Here is a 13,787-nt window from a genome sequence, read left to right on the forward strand (position 1 = left end):
GTATAGGTCTTTTATATCCTTGGTAAGATTTATTCCTAAGTATCTTATCTTCTTGGGGGCTATTGTGAATGGTATTGATTTGGTTATTTCCTCTTCGGTGTTCTTTTTGTTGATGTAGAGGAATCCAAGTGATTTTTGTATGTTTATTTTATAACCTGAGACTCTGCCAAACTCTTCTATTAGTTTCAGCAGTTTTCTGGAGGATTCCTTAGGGTTTTCTGTGTATATAATCATGTCATCTGCAAATAGTGATAACTTTACTTCTTCCTTGCCAATCCGGATACCTTTTATTTCTTTGTCTAGCCTGATTGCCCTGGCTAAGACTTCCAACACGATGTTGAATAAGAGCGGTGATAAAGGGCATCCTTGTCTGGTTCCCGTTCTCAAGGGAAATGCTTTCAGGTTCTCTCCATTTAGAGTGACATTGGCTGTTGGCTTTGCATAGATGCCCTTTATTATGTTGAGGAATTTTCCTTCAATTCCTATTTTGGTAAGAGTTTTTATCATGAATGGGTGTTGGACTTTGTCAAATGCCTTTTCTGCATCAATTGATAAGATCATGTGGTTTTTGTCTTTTGTTTTATTTATGTGATGGATTACATTAATGGTTTTTCTGATATTAAACCAGCCTTGCATACCTGGTATAAATCCCACTTGATCAGGGTGAATTATTTTTTTGATGTGTTGTTGGATTCTATTGGCTAGAATTTTGTTGAGGATTTTTGCATCAATGTTCATGAGGGATATAGGTCTATAATTTTCTTTTTTTGTAATGTCTTTACCTGGTTTTGGTATCAGGGAGATGGTGGCTTCATAGAATGAGTTGGGTAGTATTCCGTCATTTTCTATGCTTTGGAATACCTTTAGTAGTAGTGGTGTTAACTCTTCTCTGAAAATTTGGTAGAACTCTGCAGTGAAGCCGTCCGGGCCGGGACTTTTTTTTGTTGGGAGTTTTTTGATTACCGTTTCAATCTCTTTTTTTGTTATGGGTCTATTTAGTTGTTCTACTTCTGAATGTGTTAGTTTAGGTAGGTAGTGTTTTTCCAGGAATTCATCCATTTCTTCTAGGTTTTCAAATTTGTTAGAGTACAATTTTTCATAATAATCTGAAATGATTCTTTTAATTTCATTTGGTTCTGTTGTGATGTGGTCCTTCTCATTTCTTATTCGGGTTATTTGTTTCCTTTCCTGTTTTTCTTTAGTCAGTCTAGCCAATGGTTTATCAATTTTGTTAATTTTTTCAAAGAACCAGCTTTTGGCTTTGTTAATTCTTTCAATTGTTTTTCTGTTCTCTAATTCATTTAGTTCAGCTCTAATTTTTATTATTTGTTTTCTTCTGGTGCCTGATGGATTCTTTTGTTGCTCACTTTCTATTTGTTCAAGTTGTAGGGACAGTTCTCTGATTTTGGCTCTTTCTTCTTTTTGTATGTGTGCATTTATTGATATAAATTGGCCTCTGAGCACTGCTTTTGCTGTGTCCCAGAGGTTTTGATAGGAAGTATTTTCATTCTCGTTGCTTTCTATGAATTTCCTTATTCCCTCCTTGATGTCTTCTATAACCCAGTCTTTTTTCAGGAGGGTATTGTTCATTTTCCAAGTATTTGATTTCTTTTCCCTCGTTTTTCTGTTATTGATCTCTAGTTTTATTGCCTTGTGATCTGAGAAGATGCTTTGTAATATTTCGATGTTTTGGACTCTGCAAAGGTTTGTTTTATGTCCTAATATGTGGTCTATTCTAGAGAATGTTCCATGTGCGCTGGAAAAAAAAGTATATTTTGCAGCAGTTGGGTGGAGAGTTCTGTATAAGTCAATGAGGTCAAGTTGGTTGATTGTTGTAATTAGATCTTCCGTGTCTCTGTTGAGCTTCTTGCTGGATGTCCTGTCCTTCTCCGAAAGTGGTGTGTTGAAGTCTCCTACTATAATTGTGGAGGTATCTATCTCGCTTTTCAGTTCTGTTAAAATTTGATTTATGTATCTTGCAGCCCTGTCATTGGGTGCGTAAATATTTAATATGGTTATGTCTTCCTGATCAATTGTCCCTTTTATCATTATATAGTGTCCTTCTTTATCCTTTGTGGTGGATTTAAGTCTAAAGTCTATTTTGTCAGAAATTAATATTGCTACTCCTCTTCTTTTTTGCTTATTGTTTGCTTGATATACTTTTTTCCATCCTTTGAGTTTTAGTTTATTTGAGTCTCTAAGTCTAAGGTGTGTCTCTTGTAGGCAGCATATAGATGGATCGTGTTTCTTTATCCAGTCTGTGACTCTCTGTCTCTTTATTGGTGCATTTAGTCCATTTACATTCAGGGTAATTATAGATAAGTAAGTTTTTAGTGCTGTCATTTTGATGCCTTTTTATGTGTGTTGTTGACAATTTCATTTTTCCACATACTTTTTTGTGCTGAGGCGTTTTTCTTAGTAAATTGTGAGATCCTCATTTTCATAGTGTTTGACTTTATGTTAGTTGAGTCGTTACGTTTTTCTTGGTTTTTGTCTTGAGTTATAGAGTTGTTATACCTTTTTGTGGTTACCTCATTATATACCCCTATTTTTCTAAGTAAAAACCTAACTTGTATTGTTCTATATCGCCTTGTATCACTCTCCATATGGCAGTTCAATGCCTCCTGTATTTAGTCCCTCTTTTTGATTATTGTGATCTTTTACCTATTGACTTCCATGATTCCCTGTTATGTGTATTTTTTTTTTTTTAATTAATCTTAATTTGTTTGTTTTTGTGATTTCCCTATTTGAGTTGATATCAGGACGTTCTGTTTTGTGACCTTGTGTTGTGCTGATATCTGATATTATTGGTTCTCTGACCAAACAATATCCTTTAGTATTTCTTGTAGCTTTGGTTTGGTTTTTGCAAATTCTCTAAACTTGTGTTTGTCTGTAAATATCTTAATTTCGCCTTCATATTTCAGAGAGAGTTTTGCTGGATATATGATCCTTGGCTGGCAGTTTTTCTCCTTCAGTGTTCTGTATATGTCGTCCCATTCCCTTCTTGCCTGCATGGTTTCTGCTGAGTAGTCAGAACATATTCTTATTGATTCTCCCTTGAAGGAAACCTTTCTTTTCTCCCTGGCTGCTTTTAAAATTTTCTGTTTATCTTTGGTTTTGGTGAGTTTGATGATAATATGTCTTGGTGTTTTTCTTTTTGGATCAATCTTAAATGGGGTTCGATGAGCATCTTGGATAGATATCCTTTCGTCTTTCATGATGTCAGGGAAGTTTTCTGTCAGAAGTTCTTCAACTATTTTCTCTGTGGTTTCTGTCCCTCCTCCCTGTTCTGGGACTCCAATCACCCGCAGGTTATCCTTCTTGATAGAGTCCCACATAATTCTTAGGGTTTCTTCATTTTTTTTAATTCTTTTATCTGATTTTTTTTCAGCTATGTTGGTGTTAATTCCCTGGTCCTCCAGATGTCCCAGTCTGCATTCTAATTGCTCGAGTCTGCTCCTCTGACTTCCTATTACGTTGTCTAATTCTGTTATTTTATTGTTAATCTTTTGGATTTCTACATGTTGTCTCTCTATGGATTCTTGCAACTTATTAATTTTTCCAGTATGTTCTTGAATAATCTTTTTGAGTTCTTCAACAGTTTTATCAGTGTGTTCCTTGGCTTTTTCTGCAGATATCCTAATTTCATTAGTGATATCATTAAGCATTCTGTAAATTAGTTTTTTATATTCTGTATCTGATAATTCCAAAATTGTATCTTCATTTGGGAAAGATTTTGATTCTTTTGTTTGGGGGGTTGGAGAAGCTGTCCCGGTCTGCTTCTTTAAGTGGTTTGATATGGATTGTTGTCTCCGAGCCATCACTGGGAAACTAGTTTTTCCAGAAAATCCGCTAAAAAAAAAAACTGCAGTCAGATCCCTATCAGAGTTCTCCCTTTGGCTCAGGCTATTCAGATGTTAATGAAGCCGCCTGGGAAGGGTGGGGGAGGGAACAGAGAGATAGGAGAGTAGCACCTCAGAATATAGCCAGAGTTGCTTGTCTTGCTTGGAATGACTGTTATATCTGAGATTCTCGCGGGCGCGTCGCCTATGTGTGCTGGCTGTGTGGAGATTGCCCCCGGGGGGTCTGGCCCGCTGGAGTCACGGTCAGATCCTCCGCTTCCAGCCCCACGCCCCGCGTCAAGGCTCCCCTACTGGGACGGTGCACTCTCAACTCCAAAATCAGTCGCTGCCTCCCGGGGACTTCTCGTCTCTCCAGCCGCGTGGCCGTGCCGCCCCCGTGAACTAGGTGGGCCCCCTCCCGGGGTTAGTTCAGATGGGTGGAGTAGCTCCCTGTGCTTGTGCCGCGACCGAGTGTCCTGGCTGGAACGCTGTTCTCCCCACTCCAATACCAGTCGCTGCCTCCCGGGGACTTCTCCTACCGGCTGCGTCCCACGCCGCCCGCGGGACCCGGCTGGTCCCCTTCCCGGGGTTAGTTCAGGGGGTGGAGCAACTCTCCGTGTTTATGGCGTACCTGCGTGCAGTCCTAATCCCTGCGGGACGGTTCCCCGGCTCGGATGCTGCTCTTTCTGCTCCAAGATCAGTCACTGCCTCCCGGGGACTTCTCCTACCGGCTGCGTCCCACGCCGCCCGTGGAACCAGCTGGTCCCCCTCCCGGGGTTAGTTCAGGGGGGTGGAGCAGGTCTCTGTGCTTGTGCCGTACCTGACTGGTACGCTGGCTCCAGGCTCTGGAAACAATCGCTGCTTCCCCGTATTAGTTCGTTCTCCGTCTCTAAATCTGTGTTTGTTGTTCAGGGTTCGTAGATTGTTATGTATGTGATCGATTCACTTGTTTTTCCGTGTCTTTGTTGTAAGAGGGATCCGAGGTAGCGTCTGCCTAGTCCGCCATCTTGGCTCCGCCCCCCCTGAGTTCATGTTTACATCATAAAGAAAGAGGAATGTTTTTCCTTCAAAGAGAATGACCTCTCAAGGGTGACTTTTTATAGTATACATCTAAAGGCCAAAGTCACTTAAGCCATAAGGCTGGCATCTCAAAGCAACTTATCCTAGATTTCAAAATGTTTATTTTAAAAGTTACAAGGTACTTGAAAGAATTAAGGATGCATGAATTTCAATTAAAAGAGCTGACGCTTTACGCTTTTTGACCAATTCGATGCTTATTATTGTATTAAAAATCTGTTTTAAACCAAAATGTAATCCAAGAACACATGATACAAATCATCATAGACTGCTCGTGAACCTGTGACTGCAGGGCTGAGTTTATCACACGCCAAGCCGGCATGTGTTAACATGAACAGGATCATCTAAAAAATGACCCTGGGAGCTTACTCTGGGTTGTCTGGACAATGAGCCAGCTGTGACAAGGACTGCCTGCATCTCCCAGAGGAAAAGGCTGCACCCAAACAGCTTTCCACAGGACCAGTGGTTTCAATCCTTCTGAAGGAGGGGCCTCCAACTCTCTTGGACCCCCTAGAGCCCACAGGTTCTGGGCAGCTGGCTTTCCTAGACAACTCCGGTGAATAGCATCAGATACCAGCTGTCTATTTGTCATCCTCACTGAAAAGGTTGCTTTAGAACTAGACTTATAGAAGGGAGAGCAGCTGAGGGGCACGGGCAGGGTCCATTCTCTGGATAGCAAATCCATAGCATGCATCTAGCAGAGTGCCCTGGCGTCAGCATGCCTCTCTGTGGGGACAAGTAATCATGGAGCCCCTACTTACTCTTCTTGATGACCTGTGGCTTCTAAGCTTCCCAAATAAAGCCTATTCTTTAACCCACACCACATGACACTGTACATTCCAAGCCCAGCTGCGTGACAGACAATGACCACAAAGAGAACCACCTGGAACAACACTGTGCAATATTCACTCTTTGAAATTAAAATTTTAAAAACATATTCACACTGCTTAATAGGCATACTTCCATTCAATGTCAGATGAGGGTTACATAATCAAGCCTCAAGCCAGATACAGTAAGGGGTAGGAAAGACAACATGCTTTAGTATAAAATACTTTTACCTCTAAAGCCAACTGCTGCACTTGACCAGCTCCATGGACTCGGAGAAGAGAAAATATTAACTTAAAGTGACCGATACATTCACTTTCAGAGCCTAGAGAGTAAGAATAAAAACGTTATGTTTATTTCTAAGAGATGTTCTAAACTGTACACCTTCATACATTGTCAATTACAATTCTCTGACAACCCTTTTCCAAACACGGTGACATGAAATGAGTGGAGTATCTCTTAATGACAGTACATCTTAAGAGGCAAAAAGCAATATATTAGAGTATCTTAGGATTGTTCTGTTTTCCCAACCCCATCCTTAGCTCCCAGGCTAAAAACAAGAACTTCATCAAATAAATAATCCAAATACAGCTGAGAAATACAAGGCGTAAGGTGGTGACTTTCCCTCTTTATCTCTAGACCGTAAGGCTACCCTTCAGCCTAATTAAATACTGGGAGAGCTTGGCTTCATCTGGCTTTTAAGTAAGACTGGGTTAGAACTCTACCACTTGAGGGCTACATAAAAATAAATAAATAAAAATACTGACATACACATACAAAGGCCTTCTGGTGAAAATACGTAAAATTGAATGGTATTTCCATTCCCATCCATCTCAAACCCAATCCCATATATTTACTACCATTTTTTGTGAATAAAAGAAAAATATTAAACAGGAAGGTTTTAGCATATATTTCCTTTTGCTATGGGATCAATTCAATGGCAACGGCTTATATGGTAGGTAGAACATACTATGTAATTTGTGATCTTCTGAAACCTCATTAATTCACTTATACCCCTTCAACTGATATTATTCCATAGATATACTGTTTAAAAATTTATTTGCAAAACACTTAACAGGTAAGAACTGTCATGAATATATCAATGACACACAAACCATACTTCTAAACTACCAGAGAGTACACAATCCTGATGCATGAACTTTACTGACTGCATGCAAGTAAAATGTCTGTGCAGGCCCTTCTTCAATTTTAAAAAGTTCCGAATCAGTAGCTTGACCTGCTTCAATTTGCTTTATATCTAACACACCACTATTAACAGTCTGTGGTGCCAACTCCAAATAAGAGAATGAAGTCTTGCTCCGACCTTATAACACTGACTTTAATAGCATCCCGATGTATACCTTGGGAATAAGTCATTTTTCCTAATTACATTTCATTATTGTTATTTATTTGAATAATTTTTTGGTAATAACCTACAAAAGTCAGAGTTAACAGTACTTTGATATATTCTAAAAAAAGTAAAAAGTATCTGAAAAATAATGCAAAGAAATGCTAAAAAAAATCTGAAATCTTCATGCAGTTTAAATTGAATTTGTACTGAATTTATTATCAAACCAAAGTTATCGAAGTTACAAGCTTCCAGATTTTCACTCATCCATCTCCCTGGAATCAGGCTAGAGTGATAACATTTTTTGCATATGTCCTCTAAAAGATGTTTAAGAAAGAGGATTCTCACCTTTTTATTATTTCATGGGGATTCTCACCTTTTTTATTATTTCAATATTTAAGTAACACAAACTTGAGGCAATTTTTTAAAGACACAAGCATCCATATGCACATGGCACTGTGTTTCACGGTAGAGGAAAAATAAGACCACCTAATGAAGAAGCCTAATCCAAGTACTTGGTGTGTCAACTTATTTCGTCAATATGAAATTTTATATTATCAAATTATTCCTCCTTTTCAACATATTTAAGCCCATTTCCTCTTAAAGGTATAAATTCTTCTAAACATGGTACCTTGACTACTCTCTCCAGCCTCCTGTTTGTAAGTAAAAATATTGGCATCAATTTCCCTGATAAAAGAAAGAACTGGACATTTTGAGGCTTTTCTGTTGTGAGGATCATACTGATCAGGATACAGACACGCACCGGGATTATGTTTTATGACATTTCTCAGAGCTTCCAAAGCCATCTCCACTCTCGGCAGGCGGTCTCCGTGTTGCTCCGACTCCACCTTTGCCGCATGTGTGATGGCCATGAACGTGTGGAGGTACTGGGCCTGGGAGCCTATGTAATCCAAGAGACTTGCAGCAAATTCTTTCGGAACCTGAGTCAAACAGAGAAATATCGGAAAACATGTGTCCCCTCAGAAAGAACCTATAACAAAGACTCCATAACAGAAGAAAGAAATTTCAAGCTATGTAAGGCGAATAAGCATGATTAATTTAATACATACACATGAACACATGTATATATTTAAAAAAGAGGGTAAGTCAAAAACCAGTTGCATTAGAAACTATTTCTCAACGTTTGCTGTCCCAGCACACTGGAGATCTGATACACTTCCATCAGTACCTTAGTGTGACAATTCTGAGATCAGAGTATCTCGTTCCTTTAGAAATCAAAGCAACTGCTAGTTTATATTATGACATGTACTTCCACAATTTGGCTATATTTTTATAACTGTAAATCATATATATTTAGAATACAAATTCAAAAGAACTTCACAAATCTCTTAACTCATTCTGCTTACTAGTTATTTATGTATACTGTTCTGTCATAAATACTACACAGTATGGCTTAGAAATTCCTTCTTTTTTCCTAAGAGTGAAGCATAAAACACATAAAAGTTTAAGGCCTCAGTTCTTCCCTCCTAACAAACCAACCAACCACCAACTTCTCTGTGACACCCCCTCCAAAAAACAAAGAACAAAATTAAATATAATAACAACAAAAAACCCTGCACGATCGCCAGCACTAAGATGAAAAAGCAGGTGATGACGAGGGATAATCACCAGAAATGACCTGATATAACCTCAGCCACCTTCTAAACGTTTCCCTTTGCTCCCTACCTGTATTTTCTTACTCCCTTCTAATTATGGGCCAGAGGAGGACTTCTGTGTTGTGATCTGATATCCCACACGACAGGGAGACCACGTAACTGGCCACCGTCAGGTCCCCTCGCACTACCACATGGGACTAGTTAGCTGAAGTCATATATATCCATAATATATAAGGAACAGCTGGGCAAAGAATTCCTTCTGAGTTTCACGAAATTTAATTCTTCAACATTCAAAATAAAGAAGCTCAAAGCTATCAACAGTTACCCTACCATACACCTAAGTGAGTATTTTGACAAAAAACAGGTATTACTTCAATGTTTCCAGTAGGAATAAACTAGTAACTTTCAACAACAAGTCATCAAAGATATCAAACAAAACTACAATCAGAGAGCTTACCTCTAGTTGGAAAGTAGGGACTTCATTATATACCCTAACAAAAATCTCTCCCACAATAAGTTCTTTGGCATGATCACTGTAGACAAATTCTGATCCATAAGTTTTGTCACAATCACCCTTTTAAGAGAAAACACTGTTAGATATAAATTAGAATCACTGATGTCTGGATTTTAAATCTATTCATATTCAGTTTAGTAACTGATAATTAAAACAATGACCAAAAAAAAAGTGGCTGCTGAGGCTACTTATATACAATCAACACCTCATGGGATTTGGTTCTTTGGTTTGAAGGTTTAGGGTCATGGTTTCATGGGACAACCCAGTTAATTGGCTGAGTAATGTATTTTGTGGTTCTGTTCTGCCTCCTAGCTCACTGCACAGTGCCAGGGTCTTAAAAGCTTGTAAATGGCCATCCAAGGTACAACAATTGGTCTCTATTCACCCGGAGCAACAGAGGAAGGAGAGTCAGGAAAAGGAAGAGCATATGGGATGTGTGGCTAACTGCCTCCATGAACAACTGCCTCCTATGCCATGAGACCAGAAGAACTGGGTGGTGCCCAGCTACCATTGCTGAACATTTTGATTAAAGATTCTATAGCAGAATCCTGATCAAAAGGGGGAAAATGCAGAACAGAACTTCAAATTTTCATGGACTCCAGACTTGTGGAGACATGGAGGCTGGACAAACCAACAAAACTACTGCCCTAATATTTAAGCCTTAAACCAAAAATATTCCCTAAGGTCTTCTTAAAACCAAGCAATTTGGCTTAACTACTGAAGAATGTCTGCCTCAAGCATTATGCTCTTTTACAATCTATGTATATGGGATCAAATTGACAACAGCAACTCGAAAGATTAGATAGGAGCCTTAGGGGGCACAGAGTTCATGTTAATGGGGGAGGAACAACTCAGAAGAGAAGGATGAGCACAGCTGCACAACTCAAAGAATGTAATTAATGTCACTGAATTGTACATGTAGAAACTTGAATCGGTGTATGTTTTTGCTGTATATATTCTCGATAACAAAAAAACAATTTATTTAAATGAAAAAAACTGGCCCTCCAGAAAAAATGTGGTATGGTATGTGTCTCAGCATTCAATGCAATGATAATGTTCATAAGCACTGTGTGACTCTGGAACAGGCACAGAGTTACACTATGATAATGTTTATAAGCACTGTGTGACTCTGGAACAGGCACAGAGTTACACTATGATAATGTTTATAAGCACTGTGTGACTCTGGAACAGGCACAGAGTTACACTATGATAATGTTTATAACCACTGTGTGACTCTGGAACAGGCACAGAGTCACACTATGATAATGTTTATAACCACTGTGTGACTCTGGAACAGGCACAGAGTTACACTATGATAATGTTTATAAGCACTGTGTGACTCTGGAACAGGCACAGAGTTACACTATGATAATGTTTATAAGCACTGTGTGACTCTGGAACAGGCACAGAGTCACACTATGATAATGTTTATAACCACTGTGTGACTCTGGAACAGGCACAGAGTCACACTATGATAATGTTTATAAGCACTGTGTGACTCTGGAACAGGCACAGAGTTACACTATAATTTTTAGTCCACAGATTTCTATTATAACTCATTTTAGAATTTTGAGATCACAGATGAAGTATCTTCCAGCTAGAGTTTATAAAACAAGTATGATATCTGGCTCTTCTTACTCCACTCAGCAGGCATTTGGCCTCATCAGACATAAAACATAGGGTGGTATAACTGAGAAATAAGCAAATTTGGAATGGGTTTTAAGAAGAAATACACTGAATGAAAGTGCCAAAAAATAGGCTCTCTAAATAAAAAGACAAGTATGTCTATAAGTTGACGAATCAAGAACTGTTTCCATCACTTCTTGACCTTTTAGCTACCAAGCTCAAGTGTAAGAAGAGTTTCCATTTAAGGAAAAGGAACAAGATAGAAAAGAAAAAAACGGTTCCAGGGAGAATTTAGGTTGAAAATCACAAGAAATTAAGGTTGGACTAAAATAACGTGTGAAAGTATTGATAAATTTTTATGTGCTACAAAGGAAAGATGTTATTAGGTTTGTTCAGCTAAAAAGATAAATAATGTATAGAAATATGAGGCCTGTTTTGTCCAGCAATGCAGTTCTCAAAAATTTTATCTAAAGAGATCTTGGTAATTATCATGGAATGAGTTCCAAAACAAACTCTGGATAATTCGGGACATAAACAGTAATAGTTAGTCTTGAATAAATCCCAAAGCCACATACATAACTGCCTTCTAAACCAGCAAGATTCGACCACCTAGTATACAATTATCCAGGCCTTCTCCTTATCTCCCAACCTCCTGTCTTCCCTTTTTCACATGGCTTGCTAGCTTCTCCACTAGAAGGAGGCAGGACAAATTAGTCATGTTGGAATGTGTGGCTAACTGCCTCCATGAACAATTGCCTCCTATGCCATGAGACCAGAAGAACTGGATGGTCTCATCCAGCATTTCCAAAAAATGCTCTTCTTAAATGGGCCAAATATTAGGTGGCAAAAAGGTATAGGCTTAATTAATGCTGAACTTGGAAACAGCTGGTTTGTGTTTAGTCAATATTAAGTTATAGTTTCAAAATTCTACCAAAATAAGTTACTCAAGAAATGTATGAAACAATAGCATGCATACTTTTTTAATCATGCTTTCTTGCTGAGATTCAAGAAATTCAAGCAGCTCTGCTCTCGTAGAATTGTTCCACATCAAATAAGGGCTCTCTGTGTTGCTGTTAAGCATCTTCAAAATCTAGAAGACAGGATATTGCTTTTTTGTAACATTTAGAAAAAGGATATAGTAATAGAAGTTATCGTTTACTTAAAACGTCTACTACGTGACAGGCATTGTAATAGATAACTTACTCATGGCGACCCTGCAGGACAGAGTAGAACTGCCCCGTAGAGTTTCCAAGGAGCGCATGGCAGATTCGAACTGCCAACCTTTTAGTTAGCAGCGGTAGCACTTACCCACTACGCCACCAGGGTGTCCTGTAATGACTTACATGTCAATAACTCTAACAAGTTTGATGATACTATCCATTTTGCAACTGAGAAAAGCCAAAGCTGAGAGAGAGAAAATAACTGACCCTGGGTCTCACAACCCTTAAGTGGTGAAACTGGGGTTCAAATTTATTCTGCTTGACTTCAAAACTCTTAACATTTGCTCTGCTAACATGAAAATTAAATAAGATATTTCGTGTTAAATCATTTAATAAACACTGAATAAATTTAAACTTAAAAAGAGTCACACCACATTGCCTTTATATACATATATTTGAAAAGAAAAATCTAAGTCTTTATGAAGCATACCCTTAGGAAAGGAAACAAAATTTATGGGTAGAGATTCAGTTAATATTTCTTGGCCAAACCCTGATTCAAGGGTGGTTGGCTGGTTGTGCAGATATTAAAAAACAAAAAACCCATTGCTGTCACATCGATTCCAACTCACAGTAGCCCTATAGGACAGAGTAGAACTGCCCCACAGAGTTTCCAAGGAGCGCCTGGCGGATTCGAGCCGCCAACCCTTTGGTTAGCAGCTGTGGCACTTAACCACTACACCACCAGGGTTTCCCAAAGTATAAATATGGACAGTTAACTCTCCTCTTAAATTTTTTAATAAATGCAATGTTTTATATTTACAGAGCTCTATGTGCTGAAAAATAATTTCACAATCCATTCTCTCCAACTGTATACCCCAGCTCTATGAGGAAAGCAGAGAGGTATCACCTCCATCTCATACAAAAGTCATCTAATCCTTGTTTTCAAAAGGTTAACTACTTACTAGTAAGTGAAATGACTGAAAAATGTATGGTTAGAAAATTTTAAAGCTTTGAGACTTGGCAGTTTAAAATAAGCATTTTATTAAGTCCACATGGACTCATGTCAATATTTAATTCTGAAGTGCTACATATATGTATGTATGTATGTATATATATTGTTTGTTTGTTTGCTATAGAAATAATCATCAACTTGCTGGTGTTTCTGGAAAGAATGTTTTCGGTCAGAATGCGCCTCACTGGTGAGTTCAAAGTCCGCGAAAAGAACAAAAGTCATGAATGGTACACCTAAGGCTCCTCCCTCTCTCAGGGGCACTGAAAAGCACGGCCTACACTAAAAAACAGACTCAGATAGGATTGAAAGGAAACAAGCTCTTTAAACTCTAAAAACACTATAAATCTTGGGGACTTTTTTCCCTTACCATTAGAAAAAACAAAATAAAAACAGCCCACAATTCTGTCATTCAGGGATAACTACCATTAGCATATTGGTACAGATATTTTTATCATCCATCTGTTTTTTCTATCAAAAATGAGATCTAGCTTTTTCACTTAAAATACCTTAAACTTTTTTTAATGCCCTTAAATATTATTTTACAAATTAATGCAAAATCATTACATAGTCATGTATATACAATATTCCATTTAATGGATTTCTATACCTTACCTAATTCTCTAATGCTAGGTTCTTAGATTCCTTCTCAATGATCCTTAAGACAGAAGTCAGAGTTTGGTAGATTTGCCAACCTCATACTTTCTTTCGTCCTTTACGTATGTACGTATGTGTATATACATGGATGTACGTGTGTGTAGATATACATG

The 13,787-nt window shown here is 38.3% G+C and overlaps 1 protein-coding gene across 1 annotated transcript in view; it reads right to left on the reverse strand.

The window, feature by feature from the left end:
- The window catches only part of DNAJC13 (DnaJ heat shock protein family (Hsp40) member C13), a 139,665-nt gene that overhangs the window by 35,402 nt on the left and 90,476 nt on the right, over positions 1-13,787 (reverse strand). Inside the window, exons 42-45 of the mRNA XM_049870873.1 lie at positions 11,825-11,938; positions 9,166-9,282; positions 7,856-8,033; positions 5,978-6,069 (exon numbers count right to left, since the gene is read on the reverse strand). Of these exons, the coding sequence (XP_049726830.1) occupies positions 5,978-6,069; positions 7,856-8,033; positions 9,166-9,282; positions 11,825-11,938 (501 nt within the window). The remainder of the gene's footprint in view (positions 1-5,977; positions 6,070-7,855; positions 8,034-9,165; positions 9,283-11,824; positions 11,939-13,787) is intronic.

Source organism: Elephas maximus, chromosome 27 (genome assembly GCF_024166365.1).
Source record: "Elephas maximus indicus isolate mEleMax1 chromosome 27, mEleMax1 primary haplotype, whole genome shotgun sequence".
NCBI lineage: Eukaryota > Metazoa > Chordata > Mammalia > Proboscidea > Elephantidae > Elephas > Elephas maximus.